At 45.8% G+C, this 25,001-nt stretch overlaps 1 protein-coding gene across 3 annotated transcripts in view; it reads right to left on the reverse strand.

Annotated features, from left to right (window-relative positions):
- Positions 1-25,001, reverse strand: part of TSPAN14 (tetraspanin 14) — a 55,918-nt gene that overhangs the window by 11,470 nt on the left and 19,447 nt on the right. For all 3 annotated transcript variants that reach the window (XM_063086752.1, XM_063086753.1, XM_063086751.1), the window contains exons 2-3: positions 16,353-16,450; positions 1,248-1,298 (exon numbers count right to left, since the gene is read on the reverse strand). In XM_063086752.1, coding sequence (XP_062942822.1) covers positions 1,248-1,298; positions 16,353-16,433 — 132 coding nt within the window. In that variant the 5' untranslated portion in view covers positions 16,434-16,450. The remainder of the gene's footprint in view (positions 1-1,247; positions 1,299-16,352; positions 16,451-25,001) is intronic.

The raw sequence follows: 25,001 nt of genomic DNA on the forward strand, positions 1-25,001 counted from the left end.
AGGCAACGCTGTCCATAGAACCTTCTGTGATGATGATGGACAGATTCTATGTCCTCACTCTCCGAAGTGGTGGACACTGGCCACACGCATTGGTGAGCACGTGAAATGTTGAGCACTGAAGAACTGAATTTCAATTTGTATTTAACTTCAATTAATTTAAACATAAATACAGACAGGCACATGTGGCTAGTGGCAACCACAATGGACACAGTAGTTCTATGGGAGTGAAAGGAGGAAGGAAAAAGAGCAGCCAGCCCAGAACCCCAGTCCAGGCAGCCAGGGAAGCCGCGCCAACCTCGGCTGCAGTCCCGGCGGCGGCCACACGGTGGCGCTGTGAGTTACGGATTGCACAAGCTTCCACTTCGCTAGCAAAGGGACATTGCACCACAGCTCTTGTCCTTTAGGGGTTCACAGGTGAAGGTCCCCACCTAAAGGCAGGCCTTATACTGTTCCTAAGGCCATGGCAGGAAAGCCCATGTACCTAACTAAGTGTTCCTGCCTCCTCCTTCTGAAAGCAGAGCGAGGTTCCACCAAAGGAACAGAGGGCCCTGGGCCTGAGGCTCTTGAGGAAGCTTTAGTCCCCACTGTTTCCCACCTGGTCTGCTCTCTCCTGCTCCTCTCCTCTCTTCTCCTCCCTCCCTGGCCCTGTACCCTTTTTAGCCCTTGCTGCCTCCCCAGCAACCACCCCCGCAACAGGGCAAAAGGCAGGACACCACAGCTCCACCCTGCCCACATCCGGTCTGTTCCCTTCCTGGAGCTCCAACTGCCCCCTTGTCCTTCGAGACAGTAAAGGCCTGATCTCCCCTCCTCGCCTCTCCTCCACAGGCTGGACCTGCCCCTGCCCCACGGAGCACCCAGTGGGCACATAACCAGCCCTGCTCCCTGCTCTCCGGGGTTCTTTCTGTGGGTGAGGATACGAGATTCAGGAATAAATATGACTGTGTTCAGGAGCCTGCTCACTTGCTCCCAGGGACACAAACGGGATTAAGAAGGTATCCCTGGAACAGCAGAGAAGGCTCTCCAAACTCACAGAGCCCAAAAGCCACCTGGCCCAGCCTTGGCCTCCAGCAGCACACCCTACCATGGGGGAGCAGAGCCAGGCCGCAGCACCTGGTTCTGTCTACAGACCCTCACATCACACAAGAAAAGCTTGCTGTCAGGGAACAACTGGAGGAGGGGACAATTAAAGTCAAATGAATGTGATTTTGGCTGTCTGATGTTCAGGGTCCTGGTGACAATACACCTACCTTTTCACTCCATGCCCACAGCCCAACTCCAAGGAAGACAGCTCCAGCCAACTAAGCAGGGGCAGGAGAGAGGGAGAGAAGAAAATTAGGTCAGTAACCAGCACCACGAACATGCTTCATACAGCAAAGTCCACACTGTTAGGGGATGCTCCTGGCCCATGCCCAAGGTGGACCTTGGCCTCTGCAGATGACAGGGGCTCTCTGCCCCATAGCAAAGGGACGTTGAGGGTCTGCAGATAACTTCCTTGAATGTTTGGACAAACTCCTTCAACCCCAGATGGCCGCATGCCCCAGAGAGTAGAGTAGAGATTTCAGAGCAGATGATGGAGTCAGAGACAACAGGCGCCCTGTTTCTTCCCCATTCTGCAACCCACCCACCCCCAACTCATTTTAATGCACTATCTGGTGTATAAGAAGACATCGCCCCCTTGTGAGGGCTGCTCCGGGTGCCTTTGGAGGCTCAGTACAGGAGAGCTCTGCATAGGACCGGGCACCACTGCAGGCTGAGGGCATGGGGGAGCAGAGCCCAGCACCACTGTCAGGCCTCCAGCCCTGAAGACAGACTCCAAGTACAGACAAGCAGTACCAGGCCATTTGCTGGCCAGGGCTGAGCCTCTTCCCCTTGGCACCTAAACGCAGCACGGGGCACATGCACACTCAGGAAATGCTGGGTTATTATCTACTGAATTGAAATAGGCCTGCGCTAAGCAAAGAGTGCACCCCAGAAGAGAAGAACCCCGCAACCCCTACCTCTCACCTGCAGGAACCCCCGGGGGCTAAACTATCCCATGTGCACCACAACAGAGAGCGGTCCACCCAAATCCATCACACGCATTCCTGAACCAGGAGGATTTTTCCATATAAAACAAAACACATCATGGTCTCTGCCAATAAAGCTGCCTCCTATTTTTCTGTGTAACTACTTTACACCATGCTGGCATTTAGCTGCCATTTATCAGTACCTCATAATAAATAACAGGGCTAGATTTCTCTATGACTCTCAACTTTCCAAAGTGTATTCTCAAGCTTTAAGCCTTTTCTGCCCATTTTGTTCAATACTAGCCCCGTGTGGCTGGAGCAGGAAGGAAAGTCCTTTTCAAGAAAGCCCCAGGAGGTCTCAACATCATTTAGATCACAGATCACTTTCGGAAAATGCACAGGAGCCCAACATTTTGTATGGAATTTCAGAGGGTTCACAGCTTCCCATTGCTGGCGCCCAGAGTGGTCTGTGAATACCAAGTGAAGAAGCCCTGCCAGAACCAGATCCCTCCATTTTACAAAGCAGAACTTGGTGCGCCCAGAGTGGTCCAAGACCAAAATGCCAGGCAGTGGGGAGAAGGGCCCGGACCCCAAGTCTCAGTTTACTCACTCATTGGTTCAACAAATATTCCTTGAGTATATCCTGAGTGCCAGGTACTCTCCTGAGCACTGGATACAGCCTGAGCCAAGCAGACATCTCCCGGGCTGCTGGTGCTTGCGCTTCTGGGGGCTTATCCTTGATCTTTTCTACCATACACACCGATTTCCCGCTTTTCAGTTCTCCTGCTCATGATAAGGTCTCTGTTTTTCTTGGCAGGGTGCATGACCACTTGCCTTCCCTCCCCAAGTGTCACACTGGCATGGTGAGCAGGACCGAAGGGGATGGTCACCACCCTCTGAATCCTGTAGGCTTTCATCCCCCCCACTCAAGGCCCCCAGGGACTTGGTCACCCCCTCTTCCTTCAACCAGTTCACCAACACACTCAGCTTCAGGGACACCAAGCACATGCTCATGACTGTCCTCCCCCTCCTCCTCTTTCAGACCCCCCTAAATGCTGGTGAACCTCTTCATTCAGTCCTGGACCCTTCGCCCTCCCCTAAGCCCTCTGGATGAAATCAGAATTCACGTGGCTTTAAATACTACCTGTGCACTGCTGACTCACAAAAGTCAAACACCCTAATGTCTCCCTGACTTGCTCAGCTAAGTTACCTGGTATTTTCATCTTAACGTGCCCCAGATGGAGACTTGGTCTCCCAACCTCTTCCCATTCTCATTAAACGGCACCGTCCACCCACTTGCGTGTTTGAGAGAGAACACCCAGACCTCATGCTCGGTGCCTCTCCTCCCTCCTTTCTCCACATTAAGCCACCAGGACCCTCTGTTGGTTCTACCTTCAACATACACAGTCCATTCAACCAGTGTTCTTCCTGACTTTCTGCCCCCATCTGTCCCCACTCTGCCTGCTCAGGTGTGGAACCTACAGGGGCCTCCTCGCTGATCCCCAGTCAACTAGACTGATCCTTTAAACACAGAGCAGTTCATTCCCTTCCTCAAAACTCTCCAGCGACTTCTCTTCACACTTAAGCTCAAACTCAGCCTCTTTCCATGGCCCATGAGGACTTAGGCAGCAGCTTCAGCTCACATCTCCAGCGTCACCTCCTACCCATCTCCCCAGGCTACCTTGACATTCTTACTTTGTGTGAGTTTGAACTCACCAAACTCATCCCTGCCTCAGAGCCGTGACACTGTTCCCTTGGCCTGGAATGTTCTTCCTCCACATCCATTTCAGACCTTCATTCCGATCTTCTCATATTTCACCTGCTCAGAGACACCTGCTTTTCCCATCCTAGGGGGAATGACTCCCTGTTCATCACTCGTGTCCTCCTTCTGTTTCATTTTCTTCATGGCACTGATCTTAGACCACATGGGCTATTTGCCTATCTGTTGTATCTTTTGTTCCAGGATGTGTCCCAGCCACTTGAAGAAGGACTGGGCACATAACAGGTGCACAGCAGGCACATGTAAGTGACAACAGAACCCAAACACCAGAGCAGATCTCACCTGTGGTCCTTCTAGCTCTCCTCCCAGGTACACCTCTGGGCCTAACTCAATCCAAAGTCACTAAAGCAAACAAGGGCCAAGTCCTACACGGGGGCATCAGCATAGGATCAGAGTAGAACGGGACCTGCAGGCTGCTCCATCCCCCCAGTGTTCCCAACAGACATTCTGGCCCCTGTCTGACCACTTTCCATGACAGTCCACCCACCCCACGGCGCCATGTGGGACAGGTGAGACAAGACTGTCTTGGAAACATTCAACCAAACCACCAACTGGAGGTATCCTCTCACCTCCCCAATGCACCTCGCAGCTTACCTCTCTCTCCTCCCCACTGCACCTTGCAGCTCACCTCTCTCACCTCCCCACTGCACCTTGCAGTTCACCTCTCACCTCCCCACTGCACCTCACAGCTCACCTCTCTCTCTCCTCCCCGCCGCACCTCATAGTTCACCTCTCTCTCTCCTCCCCGCCGCACCTCGCAGTTCACCTCTCTCTCACCTCCCCACTGCACCTCGCAGTTCACCTCTCTCTCACCTCCCCGCTGCACCTCGCAGTTCACCTCTCTCACCTCCCCACTGCACCTCGCAGTTCACCTCTCTCTCACCCGCTAAGTCTGTCTTTTCCCACATTACAACCAGCCTCAGCTCCACATACATTTATACACTTCAGTGATCCATGCTGAGGTGCTGTTTTAATTTTTCCACTAGGTGACTGCTGTGGATTGAACTGTGTCCCCCAAAGTACATGTATTATAAATTTAATCCCCACTGTGACTGTCAGGTGGATGGGAAATCCTTTTATGGTAAAATTGAAAGGTGGGGCCTTGAAGAGATGATCAGATTTGAGGACCATACTCTAGTAAATGGATCAATAAGTGGACAGGGGCCGTGGGTGTGGTTCTGATGGCTTTAAAAGGAGAGCCTGTGAGAAGCTCTTTCTCTCCTGCTCCACCATCCGCCATGTGATATCCTCAGTTGCTGAACGGAGTCACCACCAAGAACAAAGCCCTCACCAGATATGTTCCCTGGGCTGGCCGGGTAGCTCCATTGGTTAGAGCACAGCTTTATAACCCCAAGGTCAGGGGTTCAGATCCCTCCTACCTCCCCCACCAAAAAATAAAACAATACTAAGAAAAAAAACCCCTATAAAATCAGATGTATTCCCTGGACTCTGGACTTCTCAGCCTCTAAAACTGTTTCTTTTCAAATTGTCCAGCTTCAGGTATTTCTGTTATAAGCAACAGAAACAGACTAATACAGTGACTCAACAGATACAGTGGTGAGAGGTGACCGGTTTTACAAAAGAATTTATTCAGCCAAAAGATTCAGAGCACAAGTTCTCAACAAAGACCCTCGACTCCTCACAACAGAAGCCAGTGTTCAACCGCCTCGGCTGCGCGGTGCCCGGGTGGAGGCAGGACTGCGTGTATTTATTGATTTACGCTCAATCCCCCCCTCCCCAGACACAAGGCCACTGGCGCCGCTCTGCCTAAGGCCCACAGACACATGGGCCCCTCCCCCTTCTCCACATGTACCCTCTGTCTCCCAAGGCCAACTCCAGCCAGGCCCAAAGAGAGGCCAGCCTTCTGTGTGCCTGGACCACGAGGCATGTAGGCGGCTGTGGCCACCACGGCAAGTAGTCCCACCCTTTCCTGTGTGCTGCTGCCTTGGACACTCAGCACACCTAAAGGGACCCTTCTGCATCCTACTACACTGGTCCCATTACTCTAGTTTTTCAGATGGGAAACCTTAGATGTAAGCTAGCTGGTGACAAATTTAAGAACCAAACCTGGGTGTCTCTGACCCTGACAAGATGTTATGTCACCACCCACAGGGCAGACACCTGGGCCAGGGACAGCAAGCAGCAGCCTGGGCCCTCCACACTGGGGCCCAGTGGTGCCAGGGCTCCACAGAGAGGCTTCTGTGCTGGGCAACTTTAAAGGCAACCACCCATATTGTCAGGTGGTGAGGCCTACTGTATCCCAACCAGGGTGGGTAGACAAGAGAGCAGAGCCTTTGGGGGTCATTGTAAAGATTCTATTGACCCTTCCACCTTAGGCAAACACCCCTAAGAAAGAAAGCAAGAGAGTCCTCTTGGGGCTGTCTGGGCTGGTCTCAGAAGCCACAAGGAATCCATAGACCTCTTGAGCAAACCTGTGGTACTTTACCCAAACACAATCAAGTCACAGCAAAACTGTAGACACCTGGCCAGGCCCTGCCGGACTGGAGGAGAGAGCTTAATTCCAAGCAGATGAAAGGCATGATTTCATGGCTTTGGCCCCTTGCAAGATTTTGTTTAAGTGTGTAAAAACACTTAGGCAACTCTTGCAGGCCCCAGGGGCCTTTTCCCGGCAAGCTCAAGGCGTACCACCAGCAGCGAGGCAATGCTTTAGGCTCTGCCCTGCTGGCCTCTGCTTCTTGCTCAATCCCCTCACTGAGTCAGGCTGACATTCACAGTGCTCCTTCCCCTGGGCCTCCTATGGACGCCTCAGAAGTGACCAGAGGGAAACCCAGAAGTAAGCCACTGTAATGCTGGTAGTCCAGAGAAGCGCTGAACACATGGCACAGGTCAGCAGTCCTGTGCCCAATCTCCATTCTTCAACTTCCTAGCAACAGGACTTTGTGCAACTCTGGGATCATCTCTGAGCCTATGTTTACTCTGCAAAACAGACACAACCATTCGTAGGTCATAGGAAGGTTGTAAGGATTAAAGGAAGAGTCCTATGTGATGTGCTTACCCTGGGCCAAGAGCTGATCTGGAGGGAGCCTTATGCTCCTATGGTGGGTGGAGGGGTCTTCAAGGTGACACCACAAGCATTTGCTGTGCTGAAGATACTCTGTGCCCAACCCCCCAATAACTCCCAGCACCAGTCCCTGTCCTAAGACGATGCCATCCTTTCCAGAGGCTCCTGTTTTACTGGGCTTCTGGAGATAACAATGAAGCAGGGTTTAGAGAAATGGGGACTTCTGGAGGTTTTTCAAGCGAGGAAGGAAAGGATGACAAAAAGTAAACAGAGCAGGAAGCAGAAGAAGCTAGAACCAAGTCTCAGCTCTGTTCTGAACTCACCCTGCAGCCTTGAGACAACCATCCTTCTCTTGAGCCTCAGTGTGCCCATCTGCAAAAAGAGCACCTGGAGACTGATGATCTCCAAGGGCCTACGCACCTCCCACTAACTAAGCTTTGCCATCATAAATCATGCCAAGTACAAACCCCATGGTCCTGGCACTCTCCAGGATTGGAAATCCCAAATCCAGCCCTGGTGAGCTCAGAGAACATCAGAGGTACCCACGGCCACTTGAAATGCCAATGATTCAATTGAACTTGACGCCAGAAAGGACACCAGAGGGCACAGACCCTAGACCCAACCTGACCCTGAAAGCCCAGTGGACTAAGAGTCACAGAGTATCCATCGGGGTTAAGAGGCCTTGCCCCTTAAGCCTGGGGCCACTCTGAGCCCTAAACAGAGCAGAGAATAACCCTTTAAAAACAATTCCACATTAAGAGTCTGAACCAAGCCACTTCTCAGCAGGAGTTTGAAAGTTCTGGGAGCCAGAAGGGGTGTGCAGTCAGCTTCCTCATTGCGAAGTGAAACAGCTTAGGGCAGGAGGTGCCTGTGTGGGGTCACACAGCTATCACACACCAGCTTTTCCTGCCGGAAGGGTGGTTCTGAGAAAAAGCAGAACATGTGCCCTTCCCAGCACAGCCAGTGAACTCATGTGAGGAGCCCCACAGATGAGGGGCAAAGGCTGCACGCAGGGTCCAGGGGCAGCTTCCACAGAGTCTCTGTGTGGCATAACAGAGAGCAGGTCCCCACCAAGCCCCACCCAGGAATCTGACTGTGCTAAGGTCTTCAAAAGAAGGAAGGCAGAGAAGCAGAGTCATCCAAGGGAGAGAGGGATCCCTCCAACCCAGCCTCACCCCACCACAGTCTCTGCAGTCTCTGGCACAGTTCAATGATCAACAGTGGGTAGAAAACCAAGATAAAGGGTCAGATAGTACATATTTTCAGCTTTGCATGCTGGATGACCTCTGCTGCAACTACTTAACTCTGCTGTTATGGTGGGAAAGCAGCCATAGATAACACATAAATGAATGGGTGCGGCTGTGTTCCAATAAAATTGCATGTGCAAATACAGACAGAAGGACAGGTTTGGCCTACAAGCCATAGTCTATCCAACCGAGCTCTAGACATTCACACAAAAACCATCTGGACCTAAAGATTAAAGGCAGGATTTCCTTCAGCTCAGCCACATGAACGCCGGGACACCCCTACCTATACTCAGGTATCCAACACTGGTATGTTTCTATGATACTTTTAACAGGTCTTAATGCCTAAAACTGTATATAGCGCAAATGATATAATCCCACAATGGTTTATTACACAACAATAAGAATGAATGATCTACAACTACATTCAACAGTATGAATGAATCTCACACATGCTATTTTACAATAGCTAGCAGACACAAAAGATTTCATACTGTTAGGGAAGAATATTTAGGTGGAATACTAGACAATACTCCCCCCTGATCCACGGTTTCACTTCCCATGGTTTTAGTTACTAATGATCAACCATGGTCCAAATAGGCGAGGACAGTACAGGACAATAAGATATTTTGAGAGAGAGAGAGAGACCATGTTCACATAACTTTTATCACAGTATATTGTTATAATTGTTCTATTTTATTATTAGTTATTATTGTTAATCTCTTATTATGTCTGATTTATAAATTAAATTTTATCAAAGGTACGTATGTGTAGGGAAAAACACTGTACTATATAGTTCAGTACTATCCATGGTTTCAGGCATCCGCTAGGGGTCTTGGGATGTATCCCCCATGGATTGGGGGGACTACTGTATCTAGCATCAATCAAAACTTACTAGATAGACAAGAAGAAAAATTATAAATGTGATCTACAGCAGGGGGAAAAAAAAGGAAAAAATTTCAATAAATAAAAGAACACAGGGATGACAAAGAAAGAATTAACAAAGACTTTAAAACAGATACTGTAAATACGTTCAGAGATTTAAAGAAAAATACAAACATGATGAGGAAAGAAATAAAGGGTATAAAAAAAGACCCAAATGGAACTACTAGAAATAGAAAATACAACTTAAAACTGAAGAATTCGAGGTTAAAGGTTCGGATCCCTATACCGGCCAGCGCAAGAAAAAAATGAAGAATTTACCAGATGGGCTTAACATTCAATTAGACAGTACAGAAGAAAAGATCAGTGAACCTGAAGACAAACAAACAAACTAATGAAAGGGGGGGGGGGGAACAGCAACAAAAACAAAACTGAACAGAGCCTCAGCAACCTGTAAGACAACACAAGTCCCAGGGAAGAAAAGAGGGGTAGGGTATATTTAAAAAAATAATAGTCGAGGGCTGGCCCGTGGCTCACTTGGGAGAGCGTGGTGCTGACAACACCAGGTCAAGGGTTAAGATCCCCTTACCAGTCATCATTTAAAAAACAAAAAAATAAAAAATAAATAACGGTCGAAATATTCCCAAATTTGATGAAAACTGTAAACCCATAAATCTCAAAGGCCCAGTGAATCCCAAACAGGATAATCACAAAGAAAACCACACTAGCATACATAATGAAATTGCTGAAATCCAGTAAACAGCAGGGGGTGGGGACACACAGCTACAAATCACATACAGAGTATGCATATATAGAATACCACAACCAAATGAAGTGAAGACATGTCAAAGTGCGTGGGATGCTGAAAATGTATAACTTCAAATACTGATGATACCAGGCAAGAAGAAATATCTAATAATCAGTGACTTAATCTTCCACTTTAAGAAGCTAGGAGAAAAAAATAATCCCAAAGTAAGTAGAAGGGAAGCAATAATAAGAGCAGCAGTCAATGAAACAGACTGAAGAGGGCGGTGACGGTTGTACAATGGACAGTACGCTTAAAAGTGGCTACAATCATGAACTTCGTTACGTGTATGAGTATTTTACCACAATTTAAAAAAATAATTTAAAAAGACCGAAAACAAAAAGAAATCAATGGAATTGAAAATAAAAACAGCAGCAATGGAAGACAGATCAGTGGTCGCTGGAGAATGGGTGGGGAGGAAGTGGCTGCAGAGAAGCACAGGGGAAGTATCTCAAGTGACGGAAATGTTTTATGTCCTCACTGTGGTGATGGGATTATGTGGCATATACAGCTGTCATCAAACTGCACACTTAAAATGGGTAAATGTTATTCTATCTAAATTATATCTCAATAGGGGTGATTTTTTGAAAAGGATTTCTGAAAAAAAAAGTATAAACAAGTTGCAAGCAAGGCACTCCCACAGAGAAGACAGATCACTCCAGTAAACTGTGCCAGGCTACTTACCAGCAAAGGATGCACTTAACATGTGCACTCCAAGTTACTCAGACTTGAAAGTACCCTGCTAACATTTAACAATGACATGTGCTAGGCAATAATCTCAGTGTGCCTTGAGCACCCTGTAGCGGATTGAATTGTGTCCCCCAAGTTTTATGTATTAGAAACTTAGCCCCCACTGTGACTGTTAAGAGGGTGGGAAATCCTACTATGGTAATTGAAAGGTGGAGCCTTGAAGAGGTGATTGGACTGTAGGACCGTGCAGTAGTGGAAGGATTAAAAATGGTGGTAAAGGGTATGGTTCTGAGGGCTTTAAGAGAAGAGGAGAGTCTGTCTTTCGCTCTCTCTGCTTCCACCATCTTGCAATGTGAGACCCCTTGGTCACTGTCACCAGTCATCAGATGAACTTTGGACTTCCCAGCCTCAGAAACTAAGGAATAAATTTTGTTTTCTTTACAAATCACCCAGTTTCAGGTATTTTATTATAAGCAACATAAATGGACTAATACACACCCCTACCCTGGTAATCCCAACTAGCAGTCCCAGCTTCACAGATGCCTGAGCTGGGGGAATCAGGGGCTGAGTGAGACCCTGCAGGGATCAGCACCACAGGCAACTCCCTAAATTCTGGTGGGGACTCTGATCAAGTAATCCTTGCCCTCTACCTTAGCAAGCCTAGATGTGGAAATACATACACACACACACACTTGTTCCAAAAGAGACAGGCTATTTCTCGTGAATTGGGGCAGCTCTTCTGGAGAAGTAATTTTAACTATATAAGTATGTCAGGCAGGAAAAAACAATATACACACCTTCTGACCCATTTAATCTCACTCCTGGGAATCTATCCCAGCAAACATTTTCCCTCTCTTCCCCAGAGGGAAGAATCTGTGTTACATAAAACTAATCTAGGATAGTAAAAAAATTGGAAACCATCTAAATGTTCGATATGGGAAATTCTAAAAATATAATCCAGAAGGCTATGTAGCAACCTGAAGTGTTCTATACTAGATGATGCCAACGTGAAAACACAGACCTCAAGACTGCAAGGATACTGCTGACAAGGATATGAAACTACGTATGCCTGACGACAAGGAGCGGGGCATGGAAGAGAGAATGCAGTAAAGCTCGGATGCCTTATTTGGCATTCTTGAATTCCCATGCAATTGCAAAAATTTATTAAATAATACAGAAAAAGGGACCACATCTTCTCAGCACTAAAAACAAAAATATACTACACACATTACGAAAACACTAGACTTTCCCTTTCAGACTGCATTTATTACCAAGAGAGGGAAGCAGAGAAACCATCTGCATCAGACCTAGGGATCAGGCCTTGGGGAATGACATCAAATAGACAGAGTTCAGCTCAAATAAGGGCAATTCTCCATGAGTCAGAGGTGTCCAGAAACAAGAGACTATCTTGGGAGGTGGCGAGGCCTCTGTAGAGAGGAGCATAATAAAGGTCGGATGAACAGAATAAGACTCCACCCACAAAGATCCTGTCACTTCGGACCTGCCTTCCCTCTCCTGGGTAGGGTGACTGCATGTCCTGCTTGGCCTGGGTCATACCTGGCATTCTGACAAAATTCTCAATAAGCTCTTTCTCACTCTCAGAAGTTTCCTGATGTGGACCTCAAACTACAACGTTCACCCTACTCACAGCAGTCATCTCTTACTTTGAAGGAAGGGGAAGCCATGCTGGTCACAGAGCACAAATGCCCATGACTCTTGTCTCACCCACAAACAGGCTGTGCATTAGGCTCAGAGCTAATTCACAAATTTTACAAGCAGAGAAACTGCAACTCAGTCCCAAGTCATAGAGAAAGAATATAGCAGAACTTTACTCAAATTTTTTTTTCTTTTTTTTACTAAAGACAAGCAGGAGGCTCTCCTTTATGTGTAACACAGGCCTAGTAACTGTATTTAGAAGGGGTCTCAGTTCTTCACTTTTAATCCACCTCAGAAATAGATCCAGTCAAGGGCTTTATCTGAACTTGTGCAGATTAAAGTCAATGCTTGTGGTGGAAAGCTATCCTGGAGTTGCAGACATCATCTGAATCACCCCTCTAGAGAATTCACTCAGCAAAACCGGGAAAGCTCAAGTTCTCTGTGGAGCCAAGTGGGTGCGAACGAACAGAGGCAAAGGCAGCACTGTGCTCCTGCAGCACACACCCTCCCAGCCTCCCTCCCTCTGCAAGTCAGTGAAATTTTTAAAAAAATTTAAGATACACATAGTATAAAACTGACTTCAAACAGTTTTAAGTGTACAACTCATTGGCATTAAGTACATTAACAGTGCTGTGCAGTCATCACCACTATCCATCCACAGGATTCTTTTCAACCTGCAAAACCCAAACTGTACCATTAAACAACTTCCCATTTCCCCCTCCCCCAGCCCCTGGCAGCCACCATTCTACTTTCTGTCTCTGTGAGTCATACTACTCTAGATATCTCACACACATGGAATCAAACAGTATTTGTCTTTTTGTGACTGGCTTATTTCACTCAGCACAGTGTCCTCAAGGTCCACCCATGTTGTAGCATGTGTCAGAATTTCCTTCCTTTTTAAGAGCGAATAATACTCTGTTGTATGGATATACCACACTTGGTTTATCCATTTAATTGTCAAGAACACTTTGGTTGTTTCCACCTTTGGCTATTGTGAATAACGCTGCTACTAATGTATGAGGGTGTGCAAAATCTCTTTGAGATCCTCCTTTCAATTCTTTGGGTTATATACGCAGAAGTGGAATCATTGGATCATATGGTAGTTCTACTTTCAATTTTTTGAGGAGCTACCACACTGTTCGCCACAGTGGTTGCACCATTTTACATTCCCACTAACAGTGCACAAGGGTTCCAATTTCTCTACATCCTCACCAACCTTTTTTGTTCTTTTTATAATAGCCATCCTAATGGGTGTGATTTTCTCGTTGTGGTTTTGATTTGCATTTCTCTAAATCAAAGTGAGATTTTGCAGTAGAACCAGGTCTAGCACAGGCAAAGAATAATTTTTTTTTTTAAAAAAAGGAAAAAGTACTAGTTCTCTAGAAATGCTATGCTGGCTGGAAGCATTTTTTCCTAACATCTCTGTGACAAGAACTGCGTGAAGCCCAGCTCAATTGTCACTCTGTAGACCATGATGTTCAGACCAGAGACGCAAATATCAGCAGCCTCCATGTTTCTCACCCCAAGGGAGTAATAAAGGGAACTAGGAAATGCCAGCCCCGAAGTCAAAAAGAAAGCTTTAAAAAACAGTTGGAGTACTACAGGTATTTATAGGCATTTATCTTTATTTATAAAGAATGTTATTGTAAAAGTAATTCTAAATGGGAGCAAACTACTCCCATAAATAAAACCTGCATTTGTCCTAGCACCTAGAATTGGCCACAGAAACAATAGGTTGCCTTCTACATATTCAAACTTGACTGCTGAGCCAGGTGTCCACCATCAACACCTGCAATCTTTCTGCACCAGTCATTGTTCATTGTTAATTCATCAAAACAAAACAAATAGAAAAACTCTTTGTGCAAAATTATCTATCTAGGCTTTGCTTCAAAATAATCCAAAGGATGGGGTGGAAAGAAATTCAAATGAAATAAGACTGGCTATGAGTTGATAATTTTTAAAGCTAGATGATGAGAATACAGGGTTCATTATATTATTCTATTTTTGTATTTTCTCCATTTAAAAAAAAAAAGAAAACTTCTCTGAAGAAATAAGGGCTTGGTATACATACCACTTTATACATTTTCAGCAGCCTTATGAGGCAGATAAGAGGCAGCTGAGATCAATATTTCAAAATGAAAACATCGAAGCTTATTAAGGTCACTCTTCATGTGAAAGTCCGGACTGACACCTAAGTGCCCAGAGCTTGCCCAGCATCCTCCCACTGCACCATGGGGCTTCCTGGAGGGCTGTGCACCCAATTCTCAAGCCTCACTCCACACTGCCAGCTCCTGTGCAGAGGAAGACAGCAAATCACTGCCAGGAACTCAGCAGGGAGAGTCCGGGCAGCCTCGCCCTGAACAAGGTGCTTGGCCTCCCGCTCTCATTTTCCAACCAAGCTCTCTCATGCCTTATTTTCCTGACTGTTCCTGCTTCTTCCTTCCTGTTCTGCCCCAGTGCACACTAACCAAAAAATAATTAACTCTCACCCACACACATTGCAAATTCTGCAAACCCCCGATAACACTACAGCACCTTCAACCATCCAGCAGACTTGCCACCATTCTGGATTCATGAACAACGCTATTTGAATTTGGTGCTGCAAATGTGTTATTGTGTTAAGTTAGTAGAGCTCCCCAGGAGCAAAGAATCTGTTCTGAAATGCCTCTGGAGAAACGGAGATTACTCAGCCACAACAGCAGTGAGAGTTTTGCTCTAGCTGCGAAAATCAGGATGAGAGTCAGAGATCGAGGCACAAAGCCAAGCAAGCACAGCCAGAGGGGACAGGTGGGTGTACAAGTGTCCCAAGTGTACCTGCCCAGCCAACTGTCCACCATACACCTGACTGGGCAGGGAAAATGCCAGGTGGGACCAGAGGGTTTTCCTAGTCAGGGAGCAATGCAGGTCTGAGAAGCTACACATGGCAAGGTTGTGGCACAGTCCCCCCGTTAGAAGGAACCCAATATCCAGCAATACCCTATTTCAAGGACAATGATGAGGTTGGTGGTGAAAGGTGGTCTGAGCACAGGAAAAGAGCTGGGATGAAAGGCCAAGGCATTGAATCCCACCCTATTTCTTCAGGACAGAAAACCCCCAAGCATATTGAGATAAATCACCAAAGGATGATGCTATAAAATCAATGCTGAAAGTCTCAGAAGTCTTAGTAAGTCTGCCTTGTTCTCAAGAGTTCAAGTCCAAATAGGGAATGCCAAATCTGCAGTAGAAGCAAAACGTGGCGTCATGGCCACTCAAGTCTGTCCCTCCTTCTCCATCTGCCCCCACACAGATACTAATAAACGGTGCTTGCTTAATGGTTTTACAAAGTCTCTGTGCCCAAGCATGTCCCATCACCCTCCTGCACAGAATCAATGTCTGCCTCTTCCTGGACTAACACCAGTGGCAATACACACATGCTATGATATCTCCCTTAACCCTCTGACCATTTCCAATGCCCAATTTTTCTTTTCCTGTTTAAGGCAAGAGTCCCTGAAAGAACCATCAAAAGTCACCATCTCACCTTCTATGGGCTCTTTGGCCAACTCGAGCTGGGTTTCCAGCCTCCCGACCAGCACCCAGAGCACACAGAGGCTCTAACACAGGGCACCAACGATCTCCACCTCATCCAGCTATTGCCCATTTTCTGTCCTCATTTTCCTTCACCTTGCTGTGACATACCTGACTGCTCCTTTCTACTCGAATGGTTTCTACAACACAAAATCTCCTGGTCTTCCTTTTGCTCCGGGCCACTCACTCTTGGCCAACTCTGGAGTGGGCTTTCCTACTCAACCCAATCTCTAGCATCCCAGGGCTCAATACACAGACCTCTCCTCTTCTCAGTCAACACACTCAGTTTCAATGCTGTCATCCCACCCACCCTTCACTCTGACGGTGGCCAAGGCTTTCAACTCCAGGATGGTCACTGACAAAGGAAACAGACATCTCCATGAGGCTGGCTAATAGACAACTCAAACTTACCCTTCTGCCCCCAAATCCCATCTTAGAGCATGGTACCACCGCCCATCCCCTCATCCGGCAGAGTCAGGCCAAAATCAGATCACACCATGGGTTAGAGGCCCTTAATTCAGCTCTCAATCACCTCGACCTTCCCCATCACAGCACTTGTTGCTAGTTCTGCGAGGGCAGGGCTCATCAACACTGCCCACCACCAGGGCCTCACCCAGGGCCTGGCGAACCAAAAACAAGGGAAGAACACGACTTACTGAATGAAGGAGGAAACAAGGCAATGTGTTCATTCTCACCCACTTACCCAGAAAACGATGTTGTAGCTGAAGAGGAGGTACTTGTACCAGCAGCTGACCTCGGCATTAGAGTATCTATAATAGTGCATCTTCTGAGAAGCAGGATCTGTGGAAACACACGGGACTGATAAGATGGCAGGTTCTGTGTTAAAACCTGCTCCCTAAGGAAAGAACAAAGGTGAGGCTTGTATACTGATTCCAGAAATCTCCTAATTGTTTCCCTCACATCCTTTGACTAATCCAAGCTACCAATGCCAGCTATAGGTTAGTCAAAAATCAGACCAAGTCAGCTTTCCCAAAACAAACAAAAGAATAAGAGGCGAATTTTTTAAAGAAGGGAGAATGATGATTTTTAAAGTACCTTCTAAGAACCATGAATTCTGCTCAGAACCTTCCCAGTTATCTCATCACCTCTCGATTGGGTATTGACTTTTCCACTTCATGGTTGAGGAAATAGGAATTCAGAAAGGTCATATGACTTTTCCAAGGACAAGACAGCAATAACAAAGCCCAGGATCTGTACCAAGGACAGGGACTCCACAGTCCACGTTCTTTCCATCCATGAGAGAAATGGGGGCTTAACCACAATTGGGAAGAAGAGATGAAAGGGCAGGAAGCTTTGGACATGATCCAACTATGACCAGTAAAGAAAAGCCACATTTAAGGCTCCATATTCATTCACTGAATACTTTCTGAAACCACCTCCCAAGTTCAGTGCTCACGGAGGTGAGGAAGGCTGAGCACCCTGGCCTGGGTGAGAGATCCTGTGAGCCCACAGCAGTCAACGCCCATCCCACCCCACCCTCATTTCCCTCCCCTGCTTTTCCTCTTCTCCTTCCCCCTTCCCATGACCAAATCTTTGGCCTCCTGAGCTGTCATAAAGCTTAGACTACACAATCTACTAGGTGGGCACACCCCGATAATTGAACAAAAGGAAAGGTGGGGCCATTGTTTTTTATCTGTATCTATCCCCCAAAGTCTCCGACAGAATACAACAAAAAGGAGGGTGCCAAAGGGAAATTCCTAGGGCCTGGCCCACCTCTACTGCTTTCCTTTTTGAACCCCAGTAGCAGTCCAGGTGGGCCCCTAACTCTTCCACTGCCCCCTGCCCCCAAAGCAGTGGCTGAAAGGTGAGAGGGAGGGGGGTGCCTCAAGCTAACAGGCGGAGACAAAATCGGAGGCTCACAGAGGAATGCTCCCTCTCCAACCTCCATTCACCTCCCACTTTCCAGGGTGAGGAGAGGGGCCAAAAGTAACAGGGCCCAAGGCAAGAACAAACGAGGCCACCCTGGCAGCTAGGAAGCAACCCGGCCACAAATGCCAGTAAGAAACCAGCTTCTGCCGCCTTCCTGTGTAGTAACTACTTGCAAACTCCCTTCCTGGTTTCTAATGTTCTGAGAAAGTGGTGCCAAGAAGGGACACGAAAACCACATTCTTCTAGAGGTGGATCCTATGACTCATGACCAACCCTCCACCCACCCACTGTGCAGAATCGACAGGCCCAGCCTGGACACCACCTTCACTTGCCCCACTCTTTCCTTCTCAGGAGGGCTGGCAGAGTGGTCAGCACCGCACTGGGAGAACCCAGACTGTCTTACCTAAAAAACCAGCCAGTGAGGGACAGCCACCCAGCAGTCCCCACCCCTACCTATCCCTCACCACTGCAGCATCACAAGAGCACTTCTGCAAAACTCCCATTCAAGAATGAGCATGAACACCACCACCCCAGGTACCAAAGGACTCTGTGGGACACAAGGACACACAGGTGCCTTCCTTCAGCAACATGACCAGAACCTGTGTAAGTCCCTGCCCTCCCAGGGCCTCAGCATCCTCAATTCAAACAAGGCTCTTAGTGACCAGTCCCTAATATCACTGGCATAAGAAGCCTAGCTAGCAGAATCAGAATCACCCATTCTAAATACGGAGTCCAGACCCCACAACCCCACCACCACCCAAGGTTTTGATAAGTAGGTCTGGGTTGGGGCCCTGAATCTACATTTTGATAAGTTCACCAAGCCTGCAGGGATGGCTACTTGTAGGCAACTATCACTAAAGGTAACTAACATTCATCTGTTTGTGTTTCACAGATTACAGAGCCCCAAAGCACTGGGTTTTTCTGTGGTTTTGGTTTTGAGGGTTTTTGGGGGTAATGGGGGATTAGAGATGGCTGGATTCACGCATGCAAAAAAAATTTTTTTTTTAACTAAAGCTCAAGTAAAGTTTAACACAGGCTCGAACTCAGCTGGAAACGTCATATGGGGCAGGAATATGTTCTAAGTGGCAGAATCCTGCTCCTTGGGATGCCAACTGCACCCTCCTTTTACTTGTGGTTCCAGGAGATGCCTAGACGGCGGATGGCCATGCCCCCCATAGAGTTGGGCCTCAGAGACTGGGGAGGGCTGATCAGGTACCCACACGTTTAGGAAACCTAGAGGGTGCTCTCTGGAAATCATTTAACCCAACCACGGTAAAGAACTCTCCCAGAAGCTCTGAGGCAGTAAACAAGGCCAGACTCAGACTCCCCCCTTCTCCTTGATCCGCAAAGAAACTAGCTAATTAGCAAACGTGTCTGTCTGCTTTCCACAGTACTGGTGACTCATCCCTGCTCCCCTGCCCAGGCCTTTGGAAAATGACTATCCTGTGGTGATACAGGGACTCTCAACCTGAAGATCCCTAGTCTCCTCAGCTCTAGGCAGTTAAGTACGGAAAACATAGAAAGGCCACGGGGAGCTTCATGGGGACGCAGATGGCAGGGAGACCAGCCCTCCGGAGTGTGGGTTCTCCACAGGGTACCTGCTTCCCTCACGAAGATGCACAAACGACCAGGGAACAGCTCTGCTCTCACAGATGCTGGGGTCCAAACCCACACCTGTCGGGGAATCTCAACAGCCCATGACACAAACTCTAAGCCCTCACTCCCTGGTAACTTCAACACTACAAACTACACTAGCCAGGTCCACACCGGGGAATAGCTAGAAAGAAACCCCGCAGTCATCCGTAACACAGTGTGCCACACTGAGAAAACACATCCCCTGACACGCTTATCAACTTAACAACCCAGAGCACACACACAGCATTATGCCATTTTTGTGGAATCCAGGATAACCCCTGAGGTCTAGGGGTGAGGATGTCCCAATGACACTTATTTCCCCTTCCCCAACCCACAGAGGAAACTGTTGCAAGGAAACATTTTAATCCTACTTCATCCCCTTCCTGCCCCCTGTCACCCACTCCTCCTAAGGACAGGGAGGAAAGGCAGACTCTCACTCTGGTGCCCTCTCAGTTCTGCCTGCCGGTGGGTAGAGAGGCAGGTCCTGAACCTCAATGTGGCTGGCATGCCGTTCCTGGTCTGTCTCCACATAGTCGCATCCCAGAGTTGAAACTGAAGGAGGTAAAAGGAAGACCTGTTTGGACCCCAGCCTGAGCCACATCCTCCAGCACAGGGGCGACGGCCTTTGGTCTGTGGAGGAATAAGCCTGGGCTGAGCTCCAGAGGTGTGGCTCGGAGGCATCACACTCTCAAGTGAACGAAAAAGGACTGAGCACTCCTGAGCCAACAACTGAAGTGTGTCCCGCATTTACAAAAAAATCCAAAAAGGCAATAAAGGCTGTAGTCCTGAAACTAGAACCCAGTTCCGACCCAAAACAACTCCATAATGACCATGGTCCCTCACATCTCGCCTTATTTGCTAAACCAAGTCATACCAGAGGAAGGCAGAACTTAGCCCTCTACCAACTGATACATTCAATTAATACCAATGCCATTTACCTTAAAATACACACACACACACACATACACACACACACACGACTAAGAATCAAGTTAGCTCCCTAAAAGTAGATAGGTAAACTTTTCACAAATACCATACTAATTGCCACTCCAGCAGAGAATAATCTCCAAAAGCTACTATGTGTGCACAGAAAACAATTATCTCACTGATTCAGATTCCTGTACCAGCCAGATGCCAAAAAAAAAAAAAAAAAAAAAATTACCAAGACCTCAAACCGTCTCAACTCCAGGAACTTAAATACAAAATAAATCATTTACATGGCAAATAGAAAGCATATGTTTATCAAAACATCAACTCCTCAAAACAGGGGCAAAGGTAGAATAATTTAATTGTGTTGAGACAGCTGGTTAGTAATCTGAGAGGAATTAAATAATAAGCAATCAGTGTAAATATTTAAAGGGCATATGCACCCTGACCCCCAGAACAGGGTATTTCAGAACCATGTTAATCTTCATTTTTGTGGCAATAAGACAAAACAATCTAAAGTCCAAGACTACTAATAAAGAACAGAAAAAAAGTCTAAAAATTCTCATATGATTAAAAGTAGCATTAAAATAAGAAAGAAAATACATAGGACAAGTTTTCTGCTGCTGCAGTAATTATGACAAAGTATAAATATCTACAACATACAAAGATTCATACTTAATAAAACAAAATTCCCATTTTAGACAAATGAACAAAGGATATGGATATTACACACAAAGGAAAGGATAATGTAATTAACAGATGGAAAATTATTCAATGTCACTAGAAATGAAAGTAAAAGGCAACTCAGAGATACTATTTTACACTGGTTTTGGGTTTTGGTGGCTGGCCAGTATAGGGATCTGAACCCTCAACCTTGAAGTTACAAGGCTGCACTCTAACCAACGGAGCTAACCAGCCAGCCCTATCTTACGCTTTTAACAAAATAACCATCACTATTGCTGGCCCCAGAGAGAACTGTTTCTACCCTTTGATAAGCAATACGGTTACACTCTCAACACCAAAAAAAACTGGTCATACCCTTAATCTAATAAACTCATGACTAAGGATTTGCCTCAAGAAAATAAACCAACAGGAAAAAAAAAAGAATATGCATTAAGTAAAACATGAACATCATGGTTTGCAATTATGGAACAATTTGTAACCACGTGGTTAAATGCCCAGGTAGAATATAAAAGCATGAAAATGGTTGCATGGACTTACAAGTGGTTTTCCGAAAAGGTTTCCACTGTCATGCTTATCATTACCACCTTGTATCACGGCTGGTTGGTGTTCCTGGCCCCGTGTGATGAGCCCTGTCATCATGGTGAACGTGGCTACTTAACATATAACATTCCTCACCCCTGTCTTTAATTAAAAAAGTAACACATGCCCAACTGCAAAATATTTTAACAATTCAGAACTGTGAAAGTGAACTGCTATGAGAAACCTCTAAACGAGGGCTTCCGAATTGTTTGACCATGGCCCATGGTAAGAAATACATTTAACAAAAATCAATCCAGGGCACACACTCACCTGCACAACTAAAAGGAGTTCTGTGAACCCATATCGCCCTTTATTACATGCCATGCATTCTAGATTTGCTGTTGTTTTAATTTTTTTTTTTTTTTTTTTTTTTTTTCAAAATTATACCTGCACATAATCTAAGAATCAACTATTACAAAACCTGTGTTGAGAAAAGCAGCAGATGCTAGCCCCTAGGTCAGGCCTTCCCCTTTCCAGGGGACACTTTCAACTTCTAGCCAACTCTTTTGATGTTTACACCCAAATATCTCTTAGAAATTTCTGCATATAACATTCCTGTATTAATCACCCTCTCATACTTGTCCTTTCCCATCTCTCCACCCTCTTAATAAACTGCAGCACTGGCTGGAGTTACTTTCAGAGCTGACATTATAACGACCATGTAAGCCATCGGAGTGAGCCATGTAAACCTTGATTATTCCTCTTTTCCTATTCAACTTTTTGTTTTCTCTGAAGTTAATAATTCGTATTGAATGCATCAATATTCAATGACAGTTGTCTAAATCTACTCTCAATAAGTAAGGTCTTTCACATCAGAAGTTCTATTTCTATTTCTTCTTCCAGAAGAAATCCTTCCCAGAGCCTTCTGAGCTGCTTCAATCTGGATTAGTGCACAGAATTCTCTTTAACTCTTTTGGGATAGAGCCTTCAGGAGACCCAGTCTTTGCTCACTGAAGAAAAGGTAAGTTTTTCAGACCCAATATGTCTGCAAATATCTTTATATTTTATATATTATATCAAATATTTAATGAGTTTGGCGGTGTGTGGAATTCTAAGCTGGTCATCAATCCCACTGAGAATGACGCAGGCACTGCTCCACCGTCTTCTATATTCTGGTATATTAAGAAGCCCCAAACCAGTCCAGTTCCTGATCTTTGTATGTGACCTGCCTGTCTCTCTCTGTAAGGTTCAGGATCATCCCTTTCTCCCCAGCATACTGAAATTTCAGAGTGCTGGTCTGGGTCTATTTCCATCCACTTGGCTCAGCACTGCGTGTGGGACCTTCCAATATCAAAGCCTCATTCTGCTCTAGTAACAGAAGGTTCCTTCTCTAGGGAACCGTCTACTCTAGAAAATTTTTTCCTTGATGAGTTTTCCACTTGCTTTCTTCTCTGTCCTCCCTTTCTCTAGTTCCTATTGATAGATGTGGGAGCCTTGGCTGATCCTTTAATTTTCCTACCTTTTCTGCCCTGTTGTCCATCTCTTCACCTTTTTGCTCTATTTTCTGGAAGACTCTCTCAACTTTATATTCCAACAATTCTGATATTTTTGCTCTGTCCTTATTTTTTAATTTTTAATAACTGTTTTCTAACTGTTCCTTGTTTACAGTATCCTGTTCTTATTTCATAGATACAATATTTCTCTTCTCTCTGAAGAAATGTCTGATTTTTTTCAAAATGTTCTTTTCTCTAAACAGACTTTCTTTCAAGTTGTTCTTTTTTCTATTAGTTTTGCTTTCTTTCATGTTAGGCATCTTCTTCAGATATCTAGTAATTCTTGGTAATCCTCACAATTAAGAGTAAATGACTAAGGAACTAGCCGGAAGCTCTGATTCCTTGGGCAGGTAAGTTTCTATCTAGGGTGATATGGCCGGGCCATTTGTTAGGAAGTTTCTGTTGTCATCACTGTTTGTTTTTTTCCTTTGTAGGGTGCTTAGATTCCCCAGTCAGTTTTCTTTTAATCTGTAAGGGCCTCGCTGTCAGCATTCTAGAAATCTTAAGGGGTTAGAAGACCGGGGAATGCCAGGAGTCTCACTATTAACCCCCCAAAATACCTGGAGTCTCCTACGCTCTTGCTTTTTCCTTCTGCAGAGTAAATTTTCAATGTCTAGCTAAACTGGGAGAATCAGTCACCAGTTTCATGAAGGAAAGCAATCTAAGTATATAACCACATCAACTGCTTTCAAACTATTCTTATGGTTAGTAACCACTTATGCTCACCTTTCCCCTCCCCTCCCCCCACCCCCACCCCCCCAAAAAATCTGGTGCCATCAATTTCTATATTTATTTATTTATTTATTTGTTTGTTTATTTGTTTATTTTTATTTTTTATTCTTTTATTTATTCTTTTATTTTTTATATTTATTTATATATTTATATATTTATTTATTTTATTTATTTTTATTTTATTTTATTTTATTTATTTTATTTATTTGTTTGTTTGTTTGTTTGTTTATTTAATTTGTTCATTTGTTTATTTATTTATTTATTTAGACGGTTGGCCAGTATGGGGGTCCAAACCCTTGCCCTTGGTGATATGACACTGCACTCTAACCAACTAAGCTAACCAGCCAGCCCAATTGCTACATTTTAAACTGGGTCACTCATCCATCTAGTCTTAGCTTGCAAAATTGTTCTTACTGTTTTCTTTCCCATTCTCCTCATCCTTATGGATTGACTCCTTTTTAAAAACTCCCTTTATCTTAACTTATGTGCAGTTTTAGGAGAAAGTAAAATTAAGCGCGTCTACTTCATTCACCATTTTTACTCAGAAGAACTCCGGGAAGATTTCAAAATATTTTTAGTTGCCACCTTTTTATTTAGCAAAGTAAGAAAATCAGTATACTATCACCATAAAAAATAAAGGCCAAAAGAGACTTTGCACATTTAATTAAGGTTACTAATCAACTGATCTTAAAATAGGGGGATTTTCTGAGGGGGTCCAATGTAAATTACATGAGCCCTGAAGAGCAGAGCTTTCTCCCAGCTGAGGACAGAAGAAGTCAGTGAGATTCCAAGCATGAGAAGGATCTGATGCACTACAGCTGGATCTGAGATAGAGGGGCCACATGCAAGGACAAGAAACAGGCTCTAAGAGTTCAGGGTAACCTTGACTAACAGGAAGGAAACAGAGACCTCAGTCCTACAACAGCAAGGAACTGAATTCTGCCAACACCCCTTGGAGTGGATTCTTCCCCAGAACCTTCAGAAAGGAACACAGCCCTGCTGACCACCTTCATTTGGGCCTTGTGAGACCCTAAGCGGAGAACCATTTGAACTATGCTGTACTTGAACTTCTGACCTACAAAAATTATATAAAAAAATATATGCTGCTTTAAGGAGGAGGGAGATCACAACCCAGAACAAAGACTGGATCCTTAAATTAAAACGTTTAGGTTTACGGAACAGCTCATTACCTCGCCCATCTCCAGATAACCTCTGTCAAAACATCATTGTCACCAACTGGCACCCTCTGAAGAACTAACTGTTTGCATGCCTCCATTCCAGATCAAATTCTGGCCAGTGCTCGACTGTCCCACACCCAAGAGAGTCAGGCCCCTTGCTCCTCCAGCAGGGACCTGCAGGGCAGGGAGGACAGCTATCTGCACACCCTTCTGCCAGGTCTCCTCTGCCTCCAG

This window comes from Cynocephalus volans, chromosome 2 (assembly GCF_027409185.1).
Source record: "Cynocephalus volans isolate mCynVol1 chromosome 2, mCynVol1.pri, whole genome shotgun sequence".
Taxonomy (NCBI): Eukaryota; Metazoa; Chordata; class Mammalia; order Dermoptera; family Cynocephalidae; genus Cynocephalus; species Cynocephalus volans.